This window comes from Schistocerca americana, chromosome 2 (genome assembly GCF_021461395.2).
Source record: "Schistocerca americana isolate TAMUIC-IGC-003095 chromosome 2, iqSchAmer2.1, whole genome shotgun sequence".
In the NCBI taxonomy this organism is placed as follows: Eukaryota; Metazoa; Arthropoda; class Insecta; order Orthoptera; family Acrididae; genus Schistocerca; species Schistocerca americana.
Genome location: NC_060120.1, coordinates 557,168,023 through 557,187,547, shown reverse-complemented (window position 1 = coordinate 557,187,547; position 19,525 = coordinate 557,168,023). Strand labels below are relative to the sequence as shown.

Sequence of the window (19,525 nt, the reverse complement as noted above, 5' to 3'; positions counted from 1 at the left end):
TTTGACTGACCACCAGATCAGGGTCACCTTTCTTTTCCCCCTCACACGTTTCTCTGTGACACAAATGTGGCCTCTTCCACTATGTCAAGCACTGAGAAGCTGGTTATCCCCTCGGATATTCCCAACTGATGTACTTGTAGTGACAGCTGTATTTACCGAGCCAGGCACAATGTGGGCTAGGTATTAATGTGAGAGTTCTCCAAAACACCAGCAACTGCAACAGTAGAGCATGCTGAGCATAAGAGGCCGCACTGAGGGATGGTGCACTGGAAGATGCCACGAAAACATTCACTTTGCTCGCCAATGATGCCAGCAGCATCAAAGTCTAACAAATGTAAACCAATGGCAATAAAGATGTTCTTTTACATACAAAACTATCTTCTGCTCCACTTGCATCCACCTATGGGCACCACCCACTCCCGCCCACCCCAGTAGATTGCATCCAGTTACATTGTTGTGCAGCAGGGGCATCCTAACCAACAATATGAGCGAGTGCTGATTTTAGGTTCTTTTTGAAGCTGTATGTTTGTTTCCCTGTCCTTTCTTCTTTGTTTTTATTTTATTTTGAGTACATTGATAATTGTAATGGCAGTAATTGTAGTGCATTTAAAATTAGTTGTGACATTTGACTGACCTGAGGGGGACTTGACGCCGTTGCCCAGGTAACACCAAGGGTGAGCCGGCTTTCCCTACTACGCCACCAGTGGTTCGGCTACTAAAGCATCCCTGTTGCCACACCACGAGTAAACAGTACCTAGTAGTGTCACACATTAGATGCATCAACGTTCTTCAGCTCTTGTAAAATTGTATTTCCTGGCATTGAAGTGTTCTGTAGTCATCAAGTATTGTAAGCAAGTGTTTTTCTTAGCACTGTAGTAACAACAACAACAGTGCAGTGCATCTGAACACAAGACCTGCAATAAAAGTGTCACCCAAGAACACTTTCACCAGCTGGGAAGATAAAATTCTGCTGCGAAATATTCATCGGAATTAGACAATAGTAACGGACAAAACGCTACACCAATCTGTTGTTATGCTAAAGCTCTAACAATGCAGTGGAGGCAAGTGGATATTTTGTTCTGGGTACAAAGAAATGTTCCATGAAATGAACATTAATCTAGCATGTATAAGGTGAAGTTAATGGGACTTTTAGTGCTGCACAAACCAAAACTTCACACTACCAGGTCGACGAACTGGCTAATGGTGAAAGGCATAGTTTCATCAGGTTGCCTCCGTATCATGCTCATTTAAATCCGACAGAGTAATGTGGCAAATATACAGCAAGAATTTTACATTCAGTAATTCTGAAATGCTGACAAAAGAAGCCACGGCAAATGTTACACGGCAGAACTAGTCTCAAGTTGTCAGCCTTAGCAAGAGGATAGTTGAGGAGCCATTGATTCATGAAGAACTGTGACAAGTTTTAAGGAATACGTAAAGTCTCTTACTGCAATGTTAAAATCTGTTTCTTTTGTCAAAACACAGCTGAGTTTAAAAACATTCATCTCACTAACTTTCTAATTCAGTTGAAATTGCAATAGAATCCTGAAATGCAGTATTATTAAAGTACCAACTGAGTGCATGTCGGGTCAGTAGTTCACGAAACAGTCCATTCTCAGGATAAAAATAAACATGTAGCTTCTTCTCTTATATTGTTACAGAACCCAAAAGGAATTCTCGTTTCACCAGCTATCAATGGCCCTGAATAATTACACTATTTCACAGTAAAAATCTATAGTAACTTGAATATCATGGTAGATATGGAAGTTTGGCATATTAATCACACAGCAAAATACCAGGTGTACCGGTATGAAAGAGTGTTAAGATACAAATGTGTCGATATGAAACATTTGTTGTGAACAAGCCTTAATTTTTGTTTGTTTGTTTGTTTGGTATGACATCTGTCAAAGATATTTAGCATACATCAAGTCATGTAACAAACAACATCACATGTTTACCATCATGTTAACAATGTCAAATTTTGTACCAGAAAGTGATGATTTGCAGAAAGCATTAATTTTTTGTTTTCATTTGAAAATAAGTTCTGTAGAGTCGCATCGAATGCTTGTCGAGGCATATGGTGATCATGCTCTATCAGAAGCAACATGCAAAAGATGGTTTCAATGGTCCAGAAATAATAATTTTGATGTAAGAAATGAAGAATGTGGAAGACCACCAAAAAAGTTCGAAGATGCCGAAGTGCAAGCAATATTGGATGAAGATGATACTTTTGAGTCAGAAGCAAATGGCAGCAATGCTAAATGTTGCACAAAAAACAATTTCTGACCATTTGAAAGCTATGGGAAAGATCCAAAAGTGTCAAAAATGGGTGCCACATGAACTGAATGAAAGACAGATGTAAAACCGAAAAACCATTTGTCAAATTTTGCTTCAAAGATATGAAAGAAAATCAATTTTGCGTCGAACTGTTACTGGCGATGAAAAATGGATTTATTTTAAGAATCCTAAACGGGAAAAATCATGGGTTAATCCGGAACAACCATCAACATTGACTGCAAAACCAGATCGATTCGGCAAGAAGACAATGCTCTGTGTTTGGTGGGATCAGAAAGGTGTGGTGTATCATGAGCTTCTAAAACCCGGTGAAACTGTGAATACTAATCACTACACACAACGAATGATCAATTTGAACAATGCACTGATAGGAAAAAAGACAAGAATGGGCCGGAAGACACGCCAAAATAATTTTTTTTACATGACAATGCACCTGCACACATAGCAAAACTGGTTCAGGATACAATGAAAACACTTGGCTCGGAGCTGCTACCCCACCCGCCGTACTCATCTGACTTGGCCCCTTCCGACTACCATTTGTTTTCATCAATGGGACACGCATCAGCTGAGGAACACCGATTCCTAAGAAAAAGTCGAAAATTGGGTGTGATTGGTTTGCTTCAAAAGACGAACATTTTGATTGGCGTGCTGTCCACAAATTGCCAGAAAGGTGGTCAAAATATATAGAAAGCAATGGTCAGTGCTTTGAATAAAATGTTTTTACTTTTCAATTCAAAATTAGTGTTTCATTTTCACAAAAAAACGCTCATTTCATACTGGTAACCTGGTACTCTCGTCTTTGCGCACTATCATTTGCCAAAATCTTGTTTCAATTTTGCAAACCAATTATGACATACGAGAAATTTAGGAATATTTCTTTCTAGTTTTTTCACTGATGCAAGAGTTTGTGATTGAGCGCTTTACATACAATCTATACGCAGCAACATGTAACCTAACACACATCAAGCACAATTTTTTTCCTGCATTTCTTGCAATAGTATACCTACTATTGAAATGACCGTTAACGAAATAATAGGTGGTTCATCAGGATGCTAACGAATTGTACGGAATTCCCAAAGAGCCTCAAATCAAGGAGTAGAAACTGTGACAAAACTAGCTGATATTTATGAGGTCACCAAATAAAGGAAAAAGAAGGTAATATTTAAAACAGATATAAAATGCTATAGATGTGGTTGTACAGGTCACATGCACTTCAATTGCACGGAGTAACAGTGTCAGCCCTGTTAATGTTTTGCATGTTCTGAACAGAATTTTACATACAGATGTTTGCAAAGGCAGAGAAGATGGTCACAGGATGGAAGTCATACCCGGTCTTTAAATTGCGGATTCCGTGAGGGGGGGCAGTGTGTCCACTAAACAATGCTTCCAGCTAGGGTAAGCACAGGTCACCTCTGCAGTGGACATTTCTTTGCCCAGTTATGTGAAAGGGTAGTTGTGTAAATTCTTATTAGATACTGGATCTCTAGTATCTGTGGCAAATAGGAATATACTGGATAAAATCAAACAATGGGACATTCAGGATGGAATAACAACAATATTATGAAAAGGAAAGATTGCTAGTTATCATACAATAGAAGAGGCACAGTCAAAGACAGGCACAACAAAAGGAGTGCTATATATTTAAGCTTTCAGCCAAAAGAGCTCCTTCCAAAGCAGAAAACACACACACACACACACACACACACACACACACACACACACACACACACACACACCAGGCAAACTGCCTGGTCATCGAGTGAGTTGTGCTTGTGTGAATGCATGTGTTTTCTACTTTAGAAGAAGTCTTTTTGTCGTGCCTCTCTGTAACAACTCAATGTCTCCTTGATATGGTTAGTAACAATATACTGGCACAGTACACCTGAACCTGCCAAGATTATGTGGCACAGGTGGAGGTTATGCTGATTCACTCAGTTCAACAGTGGTAACTTACGAAGTGGGGGAAGTAACTTCTGGGTTAGTGTGGAAGTTCTCGCTATGGTTGATAGTGGCTACAAAGTCTTATTCAGTTTAGATTTCTTGGCTGTGTAACATGCTAAAAGTTGACTAAGAATGGCACATAACAGAACTGAACGGAACACCAATTCTTATCAGTTTTGTAGCCAGGAAACCAGTACTGACACAACGATCATCTCTACACCAGGGGTTGCTACCTAAACTACACACAAGGTCACTTAAACTCAACTCGTGGTTATTATACCAAAAGGTATTGGAAATTTTATCTGATCTGCCAATTAACTCTTTCTGGATACTTTAACATTTGACTGAGAATGAAGAATTAAGTAATGCACAATGTTTTACAAGACAGTCTGTCCTATGTGTAAGAAATTTATGGACGTACAATAGTGCCCTTCAGAACTGATAACTTTGGTCGCAAAGAAGTAAAGCTATTATGTGATACTGTCACGTAGAAGAAGGTGTAATCAGATGAATGACTAACACTAACTTCACTGGACGTTTTTATTCAGTTCTTGCACATACAAGAGCACAGAGCAAACTGCCTCCAGCCAGAACACATAGGGTACATATACAGTTACAGAACATCCCAGTACAATGATTCTGACATTTGTGGTAGTTCTACAATGTACTCGAACTAAATATAGAAATTAAAATTTTGCAGTTCAGGTGAGTTTTGAACTCATGACCCTCTACGCAACAGTGCAGTATCATAATCACTACACCACAGTTTCTTCTGTGACATTGCTCCCTCCTTAAGAGAACACCACCTCAGTGTTACATCCTCCTAGTCCAGGAATGAGTCATCGGTCCTGCATACTCCCGATATTCGCCCTGGCGGTGATCTTCTTAGAACTTCCTTTACCGCTACACTCTTCGTCACCTTTCCGTTTGTTGCCTGTCTCTGGAGCTTCAAATTTACCCTGGGTTTCCGGATCCTTATACGGCTTCATTCGAAGGGCATGGACTGTGCCTCTGATCTTTCGTTGTCTTGTGTCAGGGTCAAAATCTTCAACCTCATAAGTAACATCAGATAACTGTCTTACAACCTTATAAGGACCAAAGTAGGGCCTGAGGAGCTTCTCAGAGAGACCAACCTTCTGAACAGGAGTGAAGATCCAGACGAGGTCATCAGGCTGGTAGACAACAGGGCAGTGGCTCCTGTCATACCTTCGGCAATTGTTTACTTGAGCCTGCAGAGTGCGGAGTCGAGCTAACTGCCGAGCTTCCTCAGGTCTGGTTAACATCTGGCCGATGTAGTCATCGTTCATGTCATCACGATGTAAGGCGTTACCTCATGCCCATGCACCAGGAAAAATGGCGTAAATCCTGTGCCGTCTTGCTTGGTGGTGTTGTAGGCAAATGTCACGAAAGGTAGCACCTCATCCCAGTTGCTCTACTCAACACTCACGAACATTGACAGCATGTGGGCCAAGGTCTTAGTAAGAAGTTCAGTAAGCCCTTTAGTTTGCAGATGGCAGGCAGTCGTCCTATGATGAGTAATGTTGCACCAACAGTTTCTCTGTGTCACAAGATTCGACTGAAAAACTTTCCCTCGATCCATAATTAACGACCTTGGGGCACCGTGTTTTAATACAAGGTCTTCCACAGCGAATTTGGCAACCTTGAATGCTTCGGCTGTTTTCACGGCTTTTGTAATTGCGTAGCGTGTCAGATAATCAGCACAAACAATAATCCATCAAGCGCCACTAGCAGACGTTGGAAATCATCCGACGAGGTCAATCCCAACATGCTGAAAAGGCATTTCAGCTGGTGGAATTGGTACGAGTCGGCCAGGTGGTTTCTGAGGAACCGCCTTTCTCCTCTGGCACTCTCGACAGTGCGACACATAGTGACAGACTCTCCTAAATAAACCTGGCCACAAAAATCTCTTGAGGATTTTAATGTATGTCTTAATAAATCCTAAATTTCCGGCTTCAGGTGTGTCATGGAATTGCTGTAGTACATCTAAGTGCACGTGGTTAGGAATCACTGGAAGCCACCTATTTCCAAACGGATCAAAGTTTTTCTTGCAAAGTAATCCATTAACTACCTTAAATTGTCCTATCACATCCTCTGACCGATTTAAGGCAAGCATAATTTGAGATATCTTGGTGTCATCCTGCTCAGCAGAGAGATCCTGGAGTGCAGCAAGACAGTGACTATCTACATTAAAGTCTTGATGGTCTTGCACAGGGTTTCTTGAGAGACGGTCGGCATCTTGGTGTTTTCTTCCACTTTTGTACACTATGGTAATGTCAGACTCTTGAAGGAGTAGTGCACATCTGGTGAGTCATCCAGTTGGATCCTTAAGACCAGTCAACCAACAAAGTGAATGATGGTCTGTGACAACAGTGAATGGCCTTCCATAGAGATAGTCGAAATTTGCACATGGCCCAGATCACGGCAAAACATTCTCTTTCTGTAGTCAAGTTGTTTCTCTTGGCTTCAGCAAGTTCCTATAAGCATATGCTACAACCTTCTCTTTTCCATCCGAAATTTGCACCAGAACAGCACCGATCCCATACCCACTGTCATCTGTGTGTAGTTCTGTACGTGCTCTCTCACCATACAGGCAAAGTACAGGGTCAGTCATCAAGAGCTTTACGCAGCACACTGAAAGAATCTAGTTGAGCACCACACCAGATGAATTTAGCATTGGCTTTAACAACTCTTGGAGTGGCCTGGCTTTGGTAAAATGATAGTAATAAGAACATACTCTCAGGAAGCTTCTCAAATCTGTAATACTTTTAGGACTAGTAAATTCCGTTATAGATCTCACCTTTTCTGGGTCTTGCCGAACACCTTCGTTTGACACAAGGTGTCAAAGTATTTTGATTTCTTTTGCTCCAAAGAGACACTTTCTTGGATTGAGTTTCAGTCAGCCTTGTTGGAGACACTTAAGAACGGCTCTCAGCCTTTTTGTGTGTTCATCGAATATCTCTGAGAACCCTATAATGTCATCTAAATAACAACGATACATCGTCCACTTCAGGTGACTTAAGATTATCAGTCGTCCGTTCAACGGTTGCTGGTGCATTACACAAACCAAACGGCATCACTTTAAACTCATACAGGCCATCAGGGGTAATGAATGCAGTTTTCTCAGCATCAGCCTCACCTATTTCGATTTGCAAGTATCCCGAGTACATGCCCATGGATGAGAAAAACTTAGCCCCCTTTAGACAATCTAAGGTATCATTAATTCATGGAAGAGGGTAATCGTCCATTTTAGTTATCTTATTCAGCTTCCTATAATCAACACAAAAGCGCCAACTGCCATCCTTCTTCCTGATAAGAACCACTGGTGACAACCATGGGCTCTGCAAAGGCTGAATGATATCATTCTTCATCTTTTCTCTACCTTGTCACAAATTATTCGATGTTCTGTTGCTGACACCCTGACTTATTGGTTGATGGTCTCCAGTGCTTCACCGTTGATTTTTTCTAATTTGCTCTCTACCTGTGGATTGAAGCATTCAGAGAACTCTGCTTCATGAGTACGGCTTGATACCTGTCCTCAGCAACACCCTTCATGAGATGTACAACCTTATCTTCCTCCTTTATTCTAGAATCCACTATTTTACACAGCTCCAAGATGCCTTGAATGTAGGATGCTGTGCTGTGCACTGCACTTTAATTTATCTTCAGCCTTGCACTTCTGTCATTGTGTCGCCGAAATACTTGCGCAGTTCCACCTGGAATACTTCCCAGCTTGCGAACTTCTCCTCGTTGTTCTCATACCATTGCTTGGCAGTGCCTTCCAAGTAGAAAAATACATTAAACAAACACACGGTCTCATCCCATTTGTTAAATTTGGCAATACACTCATACACCTTCAGCCACTTGTTTGGATACTGGCCATCATTACCAGAGAAACTGGAAGGATGACTCTTGTGGTTGCACTCAGTTGCTGTCATTGTAACGTCGTCTTCTCTGTTGAATATGGCTCGAACTTGGGTTTCTCGCCATGTAAACGGCAGCTCTGATGTGGCCTAATGTGAGCCACTATGTCGTCAATAATGTACGCTATCACAAGTTCCAATACCCATCGTCTCCACCAGAATAATGTCATGTAGAAGAAGGTGTAATTAGATGAATGGCGAACACTAACTTCACGGAACGAAGGTTTATTCAGCACTTGCACATCAAGAGCACAGAGCGAACTGCCTCGGGCCAGAACACATACAGTATATATACAGTAACAGAACATTCCAGCATAATGATTCTTGACATTTGTGGATACTTCTAGAATGTACTTGAACCGAATATAGAAATTAAAATTTTACAGTTCAGGTGGGTATTGAACTCGCGACCATCCATGCTCAACCACTACACCACGGCTTTTTCTGTGACAACATTCTAATAGTCACACTGGCAGTACTGGATGAAGATGAGCCAGAAAGGAATTCCACACCCAAGTTATCCAGCTCTGAGACAGTCATCAGTTTAATTGCACTAAGAAAGAAAGTAGCACATCTGGAGCACAGAACAAAGACAGGGAGATATTGTCGAAGAATATGGTAAGTTATTTGGTCCTCCTGGATCATTGCCTGCCACACACTAACTCAATATTATATTCCCATTGTGAATGAGTCACTTGTGTATAAGCAACCGTATTTGGTCCCAAAACAATTGCAAACTGTCATTGAGGAGTTTATAGCTCCACAACTTCAGTATGGGATAGCAGAAGAGTAATGGCCCCTGGTCAACACCTGTTGTCACTGTCTCCAAGAACTGATCAGATGGCAGCAGAGCATATACTTTTTGTTAGGACCACCACCATTTAAATTAGAAAATAGTTACAGATGCCTACCCTTTGCCCAATATAACAGACTCCAAACATAATCTAAGCCAGTGTCATTACATTACAACCTTGGATCTAAGAAGTGGGTAGCATCAATTAAAGGTAATGCCTGAAAATCTTCTGAAAATGGTGTTCTCAACTCTGGTTTGTCATTATCAATATTATCACAATTTGGACTGTAAATGCACCAGCAACTTACTAATGCTTGGCGAATGGTGTATTTTGAGGAGTAATACTAAAGCAATCCAAGGTCTATTTCGATGATATCATAGAATGTGTCAATGCAAAGTCTTTGAAAATTAACAATCAGCATGGCTAACAGTTGGGACAAGAAATTCCAGTTCGTACAAGAAGTCTGTTACTTGGTCTCATTATCTGCCACAACAGTGGAAGTGCCAAAACGCAACTTGATGCAATCAAAAATTTCCGGACACCCACTATAGGCAAAGAATAGCAGTCATATATCTGCCCAGGTGATTTTTATAGAAGATTTACTCTAAAAATGCAAGACCACTTACACAACATTTGAAGAAAGGAGTGAAGTTTCAGTGGTCTCCAAACAGTGAAACAGTTTTGTAAAACTGTAATATATAGTGACCTCCTGCCTAGTGCATGCTTTTCCAGATTACTTAAAGCAATTTATACTGTTGTGTGACAGAATCTATTTTGCCTTAGGTTGCGTTTTAGGCAAGGAGGTAAACAGACACAAATGTCCAATAGCATATGCATTGAGCCAACTTTAAATAAAAAGGGGGGGGGGGGAGAGAGAGAGAGAGAGAGAGAGAGAGAGAGAGAGAGAGAGAGAGAGAGAGAGAGAGAGAGAGAGAGGGGGGGGGGGAGAAAATAATAATAATAATAATAATAATAATAATAATAATAATCTGCAATTCAAAAAGAAATGAAAGCACTAATACATTGAATAACTTTTTTAATGTGTTATTTGTACAGACAATGCTTTGATCAACTTTGAAGAAGCAGAATGGGTCGTTCAGAAAGTAATGCAACACATTTCTCTGAAAGCAGGTTCATTTTATGCAGGATTCCAAACCACCATATTAGTCTCCATTCTTCTGGCTACAAACCCTATTTTTCAACATAATCTAAATTCAATTCCAGAGCCTAATGTCAACTTAATGGGAGGGCCTGGTACCACTATATTTGTCTAAGCCTGAGTCAGTGTCTTGCTGCATCAATAACCTCTTCTTCATACACACACTGCTCCCTGCAGAATGCCACTGCAAGGAAAGTGTAGATAGTGTAATGGACCAAATGTCAGTGTTAGTCAAGCGGAGGAAACAAATTGTAAATTAATCGTTTTCCATGTTAGAGTCAATTTTTAACAGAAATCCCAAAAGGTCGGATTTTTCTTAAGAGGAGGAATTCTAACAGAAAAAACTACAGCACTGATTAGAGCTGAAGACAGGGCACCAGAACCCAGGCATTGGCGGCACCGGTCATCAACCTGCTTATCAGCATCCACAGCAGTGCCACGCTGCATCCATGACAGCATTTTGGCATGTCAATGCCCTGGGAGTGGACTAGCCTTTAGGAAGCTTCTATGGTTTGAATAACTATCATGTGACAACAGCCAGACCTTGGTGATCGGCCTTTATTCCAGACATTTTCGCATCACACAAAAACACAGCCTATTTTGCAAAGTAAACCCTGAGCAGCTGCATGTAACCTCCCAACACCAGGACATCATTGTTGAAGAGCTGGACAGTAGTATGATGTCCAGTCCGTCCTAGCCAATGCTGTACCAATGGCGCTGCTGCCACTACTGTCGCCAGTTCTCTAACCTGTTTCTGCCACCTAAGCATCCAGGTATTCAGGTCACACAGCACTGCCAGGCGGGAATCCAGCCATTGCTGCCTCCACAGAGGTATGAATGGAGGACTATTTCATCTGTACCACTGGGGGAAAAGTTGCAACCTCATGTATTCACAGCTATAAATGTATTTGCTGTGCTGATCACACTGCATGCTGATTGGTAAAATATTACCTCTCCGACACAGCAATAGCCACAATGGTAGCACACATTCAGCACTATCACATACGAGTCTGAGCCAGAGATGCTGCACTGGGAGATACTGTGACACCTTATTTACCTCACTTGCTACTCACACCCAGCCGTCCCAGATACATTGCTATAAAGGATTTACACAAATTATTACAACTGGGCCCATTACCTGTTTTGAAATCTCTAGCGATTCATAATCAGATGGTACATATTTATTGCATGTTTTCAGCAATATGAGATTTGTGTAGAATTCACTTGCAAAATTCGGAAAAGCTTGTGCTGGTAGGAAGGATCCAAATGGAGACGTCTGTGATGGAGTCATTGAAGTGAAGCACATTGTGTTCGGCAGCATGTTCAGCAGTTGGGTGTTTCATAACCAGTTTGTCAGTGGCCACCCATGAAGATATGCAGCATCTTTTTTGTGATGCTCAGGTAGAAGGCAGCACAGTAGTTGCAGATTAGTTCGTGGATCACACGACTTCTTTCGCAGGTAGCCCAGCCTTTGGTGGGAAATGTGATGCCTGTGACCGGATTGGAGTAGGTAGTAGTGGGAGAATGTATTGGACAGTTCCTGTATCTAGGATTATTGCAGGGATGCGAGCCATGAAGCAAACAGTTGGGAGCAGAGGTGGAATTAGGATGAACAAGGGTATTGCACAGGTTCAGTGGGCAGCAGAATATTGGTGTGGGAGGGGTGGAAAGGTTATTGGAAAGTATATTCCTTACTTCAGGGCATGACGATTAGTAGTTAAAATCCCGGCAGAAAATGTGATATAGTAGCTCCAGTGGTACTGAATCATGAAGGGAGTGTTCCTTTGTGGGCAGACAGTGGGAATGTGGGAGGTTGTAAGTGACTGGAGAGAGAAAGCAAGTGAGATCGGTTTCTGTACAAGATTGAGAGGGCAATTACGGCCTGTCAAGGCATCAGTGAGGCACTTGATATATTTTGAGATGGACTGCTTGTCACTAAATATGCGATAGCCATGTTTGGCTAGGTTGTATGGAAGGTACTTCTTGGTATGGAATGGAGGTGTTGCTGGTGGTTGGTAAGTTTGATATGGACGGAGGGACTGATGTAGCCACCTTTGAGGTGGAAGTCAACATTGAGGAAGGTGGCTTGTTGGGTTGAGGAGAACCAGGTGAAGCAAATAGGGGAGAAGGTGTTTACGCTCTGGAAGAATGTGGATAGGGTGTCCTCACCATCAGTCCAGATCATCAAAATGTCACTCATGAATCTAAACCACGTGAGGAGTTTTGGATTTTCGGTGGTTAAGGAAGGATTCCTGTACATGGCCCAAGAATAGGTTGGCACAGGTTAGTGCCATGCAGGTGCCCATTGTTCCATCATGTATTGGTTTGTAGGTGATGCTTTTGAAGGATAAGCAATTAAGGGAGGGAAATTAGACTTTAGTGTCCCACTGACAGCGAGGTCATAAGAAACGGAGCAGAGGCTTGGATTTCCAAAGGGACCATTCCAGCATTTACCTGTAGTGATTTAGGGAAATCATGGAATCTTAAATTTGGTTAACTGGATGGCGATTTCAACTGTTTTTCTACTGAATGCGAATCCAATGTGCTAACCACTGCACCACTTTGCTTGATGAAAAATTATTGTGGGTGGTGATATAGTTGGTCATGGTGACCAAGGAGGAGGTTGCAGGTTTGGAGTTGGTCACAGGTTGGGAAAGGTAGTGTTCAATAGTGTTAAGGACATGGATATTAAGGATGTTAGTGTAGGGGGAGGTGGCATCAATAGTGATGAGCAGGGTGCTGTGTGGTACAGGAACAGCAACTGTGGAGAGTTCGTAGAGGAAGAAGTTGGTCTTCCTTATATAGGAGGGTAGATTACAGTTAATAGGCTGAAGGTGCTGGTCCAGGGCTGCAGATTCTCTCAATGGGGGCAACATAAATGGCCAGAATCGGGCATGCAGGTTGGTTGGAAGCATGTTGAAGATAGGAGTGTGTGGAGTGGTAGGGGTGAGGAGAGAGGGACTCAGGGGAGAGGTTGTGGGCAAGACAAACGAATTTGAGGTGATGATCATGACGCATTTCTGGGATGGGTACACTGTGGCAGGGTTTGTATGTGGACGAATCTGACAGTTGGTGGAATCTCTCTGCCAGGTAATCCTTGTGGTTCAAAATCACAGTGGTGGAGCGTAAGTCGGTAAGCAGGATTATAAGGTCAGGACCAGTTTCTAGGTGATGGACTGCTGCTCTTTCTCTCGGGGAACCCCTGGGGGATGACGATGAGGCAAGGTTTGTGGTTACGAAATTCCAGAATGTAAACAGTGTGTGATTTGGGAGCAATGTGAGTGGACCGTGGTTAGATGGAGAAGTAAACTGAGTCAGACAGGGTTCAACATTGACTTTGGGTTGAGTCTAATTAGTTGGGTTGGTAGCCAGAAAGTGTTTAAGCTGCTACTTTTTCTGAAATCAAAATGACCTCTGTCCAATATTTTGTAAAGGTTTCTTTTGATTCTTCTGTACTTTAGTTTGGTCATCAATTTACAAACATGATTTGTCAAATTCATCATTCAATAGTTTTCATACTTTTCCACTCTTGCCCTCTTTGGTAATATGATAATGCTTTTCTGTAAAACTGACAGTCACTGTTTAATAGACTTTTAGGCACACTCTCCCACATGTAACCCCAATTTCAGTAACTCCAAAGCTATGTCATCCACTTCCACTGACTTCTGCAAGTTCAGATCATTCGCTATTCTCTCAAACTATGACTGCATTACTGAACTGTGTATCTCACCCTTATGAACTACCACCTCTTATTAGGCTTCTGGGCAGTTGCTCTCAATTTTACAGGCCTCTGATGTATTCCTAGCTTTCTGTCTGCTGCTTGAGCTAGTTTCTAAACTGTACCTTTCAGCTTTCACATTAACACTTCCTGGATCTTACTAATCTGTGGGACAGACTAAGATTAAATATAACTTCAACAATTTTGGCTATAATCACCACTTTCTCTAAATCTTCTACAGGTATGTGTTTTATTCCAAGTTTTCAGTATTTACTTTACTATGTACACCTTTTTTTACTATCTTGTTTTAGGCTCCCATAACTAGTATATTATGATCTGAATTTATGTTTAATCTAGGCATTATCACCTGATGTTGCTAACTTAAAGAAATGAGTATCTTCACAGTGTGTACATTTCACTTAAATTATGTACTGATTATAATGACTTAACTTTTATATAAAATCTAATTGTTTAAAAGTTTAAGTGTCCACTATTATCTCACCTTTCATTTCTGACAATCCAAAGCGACTTGACAAGGAGAACTTTGGTGTTCCACTAGATTCTGGCTTATTATCTGTGACAGCAAATGAGAAGGTCTTAAAAGCAGGAGAAGTAGCATCACCTACACAAAAATAAATAAGCTCCTTCAGATTCATTGTATTAACATAAATCTATGCATGTGCAAAAGCAGACAGTGTGTGGAACTATATTCATTTAGTTACAATCAGTAAGTCACACGTTAATAATTAGATAGATTATTTGGTAAAAATACCATTGCTCACTTTTTGAAGAAGGGTAGGGGAGGGGGGAGATAAACAGGGTGCATAAACTGAGGTGACAGTAGTGTTGCGATAAAGATATGTACATATACAGATGGTGGTAGTGCAGTGTACATACCGTATAAAATGGAAGTACTTAGGCAGAGATGTCATTTGTACTCAGGTGATTCATGTGAAAAGGTTCCTGACGTGATTATGGCTGCGTGATTCCCTTTCGGAAATCATTAGGGAATTCAATATTCTGAGATCCACAGTGTCAAGTATGTGCTAAGAATACCAAATTTCAGGCATTTTCTTTCACCACATACAATGCGGTGACTGACGGCCTTCACTTAATCCCCAAGAGTGGGAGCATTTGCTTAGAGTTGTCTGTGCTAACAACATGCAACACTGCTTGAAATAACTGCAGAAATCAATGTGGGACTTACAACACTGCAGTGAAATATGGCATTAATGGTCTATAGCAGCTGATGACTGAAATGAGTGCATTTGCTAACAGCTTGACGTTGCTTGCAGCCCCTCTCCTGGTTTTGTGATCACGTAAGTTGGACCCTTGATCACTGGAAAACTATGGCCTTTATGGATGAGTCCCAATTTCATTTGATAAGAGCTGATGAGACGGTTTGACTGTGGCATAGGCTCTATGAAACCAGGGACCCAAGGTGTCAACAATGAACTGTGCAAGCTGGTTGTGGCTACATAATTGTGTGGAATTTGTTTAGGTGAAATGGACTGGGACCTCTAGTCCAACTGAACCAATCATTGACTGGAAATGGTTATGCCCGGCTACTTGGGGGCCATTTGCAGCCGTTCATGGACTTAATCTGTATGGATGACACTGCACAATGTCACAAGATTCCTTTGAAGAAAATTCTGAGTGAATGATTCGCGTCCCCCCCCCCCCTCCAAACTTTTAAGCACAGCAATAGCGTGTTGTAGTTGGTAGTTCATAGTTTCTCGCATTTTCCCTGCACTAATACCACACAAATAAAATTTTACGGACTGTTCGAGCAACGTCAATACTCTATCAAGTGTTTCGGCGTATTGGCAAATCTTGAGCCTGTTGAACACCAGTATCATTTGCGCAACCCTGCCCTACCAGATCCTTCAAAATAAATCTCCAAGTAACTTCAAAAGCCACAGCTTCATATGTGAATGTAAGGCGACCCCTACATACTCTACCAAACATTACAAAAATGTTAAACTCAGCAGCAATAGTTCAATCTGCATATATAAGACAATCTTGCATTTTCTCGAATGGCGAATTTGGGAAAATACCTCTTTTATAATTGGGTAAATACAGTACATTGCCTAAATACAGGCACATCTCATAAAATATTTTACTATGATTACCCACCTCAGAAATTTGACTAGTTAAAAAAAGTGTGTGGATTTCAAAATGTTGCACTACTATTCACGAAATACATGGGGTCTTATTTCTGTTCCTATTCCACGTTACCCGAATAATTTACTCATCTTCATCACTAAAATTATTTCATATTTATTCTCAACATGGTTCGCTATATAGCTCCTTCATCTCTGTGATACAAGAATTGACTTAAGAATGGACAGAAACAGACTTTTACAGTAACAAGATATAGCACAAGTCTTAGAGGTGTATTACGTTTAATTACGTAGCTTAATGGAGATACAGTATCTAGCCAACATGAACTTCCTTACTTAAGATCAGTGGCCTAACTGGCTCACGCAGCAGTGTATTAGAAAGTAAACACATTAATCCACAAGGTGGGGTTACAGACAAATGTCGTCTCAAATTATATCTCATGCATACCTTTAATTATGAACAATTTATGAAGTTTCCTTACACGCATTGCAATTTATAAAACTTCTTAAAAAATTATATTAAAAATCTAAATCATAATAACATAGAAAGAAAAAGGGAAAGGGGAGGGGGCATAGTGCAGCTTCCATGGCCGGCCTGCAATACCCCGGGCAGGCAGTCATTAGATAAATGGAACACCCTGTACTTCAAAGACACGCAACCTGGAAAAATGTTGCCGATACAATTGATCTCCGAGCCTGTGCAGAATTTTGTCATCTTTATTTTAACAAGAGGTAGCTTTGATGCCGTATTATTTTATGGAAACAGTGTTCATTTTTCACCATAAGAAAATGCAGGTAGCGTAAAAAGGAGAAACAGAACATTTTCTTTACTAAAACACGACTTTTGGGATTAATATTGTAACTTTGGCTGTCAATGTATTAGCTTTCTCAAAAGCAGCAACTCTCATGTGATACACTATTTCTTAACATGTCATTAGGTTACACTGATGTAACATACTTAATGGCTGGTGTGTTATGGAGTGACATTTCAACTGTAAATAATAGGCATAGTGGAGTGTCATTTTCAAACAATGGAAAATCCAGGCTGGAACATAACAATACGAGAGAAGGAAAGTTGCTACTTACCATATAGCGGAGATGCTAAGTCGCGATAGGCACAATAAAAGATTCACACAATCATAGCTTTCGGCCATTAAGGTCTTTGTCAGCAGCGCGCGCGCGCGCACACACACACACACACACACACACACACAAGCGCATGTGTCATTTTCATCAGTTATAAAAGTTCCATTAAAGAAGTTTAGCATACATTACATGGCTGCTACTCAATACGACAAAGATGTGAGCTAGTCTCCTCACAGCAATGTCAACAAACATATCTAAAAACACTTTCTGCATATTTAGAGAAATTTCCACTAAGAGGTGAGGAGGTGGGAAGTGGATTGCAGAATTACCTTTGGCAACTAAAAGCATTAGGCCTATTACCCCTTTATTAAATGGGGCTGTTGTTAATAGTATCTTCATAAGCAGCATACGGCACACATGGAATTACCTGATCCATCACCTTTCGTCTCAAGAGACAATTGTTTGTCTGCCATTCCTGGACTCCTATTGCTTCCCTTTTCAGACGAAAATATTTTACCCTCAGCCACACCAGCCTGAAGAATAAATAGATGTAATTGCATTTATCAACATAATGGCAACACTAAACGAAATGTGTATGAGGGAAGACAAAGCTCTTGCTAAGAATATTGATATATTAAAAGCAAATATCGTGGCTTGTTCAAGTTAACATGTTGGGTTAGTTACAACCCAGATTAAAATATTGCAAAAAAGGCAAAATTTTTTGTACAGTTGTTGGCAGTGTTATATTCCAATACGTTGTTGAAAATAATAACAATAACAATAATAATGCACAGAACAGCCCTAAGGAAATTTCTTATTTTAATATTCACATAAGGTAAATGTGAAATGACAGACTGTTTTCAATAAGAAAAACTTTTCTGAAAGCATTATGTTAGTTTTCTTATTTCTTGTTGCTTTACTGATTACAGTTTGGACACACAGTTACATAAATATCAACAAAATCATAAATGTGAAACAACAGTTGTCTAGATTGGCAATTGTTTTTTAAAACATTAATATTTTCCAGCTTTTGTTCTTATTTAATGCAATTTGGACACAAGTAGGGGAAGTTTTTTACATTACCCACACAATTTATGTTCGTTTTATAGCCATTGCTACCTAAACAAAACTCGCAATGTGCAGGTTTTCTCCTTGTTGCTGATTCTGACAGGCTTGGCACACATTCGGGGTTTTCAATGTTTCTGATTATTTACAGAGAATCTTTTGTTCTTAGGAAATTTATCCTCAATGGAATGTGTCTCGCTACCAGCAACTTTACAAGTTCCTCCAAGAATATTCTCCTCCTAGTCAATTTTCTTGCATTCCAATTAGGGTCAAAAATCTCCACAAATTTTAGGAAGTCAGCGAAAAGAGTAAAATAGCTACTTCCCGACAGTCCAGCTAAGAAATGTGCTGTAGTGAAGAAATAATTATAGTGGCAGGGTCTCCTGAAAGAAATTTAATCCCAAAGGCCTGTGATGAACAGCAAACAGTTGAAACTTTTACAAACAGAAACAACACAAGCTGTCAAACTCCTGCTAGAAGGGATACAAAATCAGTTAAAAGATCCCAACTCTAAGAAGTGTACAATTTTGCAGATACATTACATAGTTATCTCCATGAAGAATGCTTAACAGTAGTTTAGAGTGAACAATAAGTGGACACCACAAAAAAAAAAAAAAAAAAAAAAAAAAAAAAAAAAAAAAAAAAAAAAAAAAAAAGGGCTACTCGTTATGTGCTGCAACTAAAACAAATTGTTCGTTTCTGACATACTGCAGGACACATGTATGTTGATATTATATTAGCTCTGATTATGTGGTGAATGCACTGAAAAATGACACTGAAAAAGAAATTGGAGAATATGTAGTCTGTAATGTGAAGAGCAAATCCTGCATGTTGAATTCATGTACAAAACTGAAAAACGGTAGACCTAGACTTCAATCCAGGTTGCATGATGAAGTTTACTATGATTCAGAAGTTAAATGGAAACAATGGAATGAAGTTGATAAACAACCAGAACTTGACATTAATTGTGCTGTTGCTGATTCAGTGACAGGAACTGAAGAGGAAATTATTAGATACAAATTTCATTGTTTTATTAAAGCCAACACCATCTGCTGAGTGAGATGACAAAGCAAAATGGATCAAGAAACTGGTTGCTATAGATTGACTTTGCAGAAAATTCCACTTACTATGCAAGATGAAATTCAGAGTGCTCATTGGCTGCATGAGCAAGTAATAGTTTGTGTTGCAAGATAACTCAATTTTCTATTAAAAAATGTAAAACAACAAAAATTTTTAAAACCAAGGAACTGAGCATTCAAATTGCTTAATTTGTGTATAGATTCAGTTTTATAGAGTACCGAACTTTGCTTTAAAGACAACAGAATTTGCACGAGTCCTGTGTGGAATGAAGAGTGCCACATTCGGAAATATCAGTGTTTTTAATTCTTGTCTAGACAAGATTT

The 19,525-nt window shown here is 40.2% G+C and overlaps 1 protein-coding gene across 1 annotated transcript in view; it reads right to left on the bottom strand.

Annotated features, from left to right (window-relative positions):
- Positions 1–19,525, bottom strand: part of LOC124595721 (E3 SUMO-protein ligase RanBP2) — a 294,537-nt gene that overhangs the window by 64,378 nt on the left and 210,634 nt on the right. Inside the window, exons 23-24 of the mRNA XM_047134587.1 lie at positions 17,485–17,590; positions 14,351–14,470 (exon numbers count right to left, since the gene is read on the bottom strand). Coding sequence (XP_046990543.1) covers positions 14,351–14,470; positions 17,485–17,590 — 226 coding nt within the window. The remainder of the gene's footprint in view (positions 1–14,350; positions 14,471–17,484; positions 17,591–19,525) is intronic.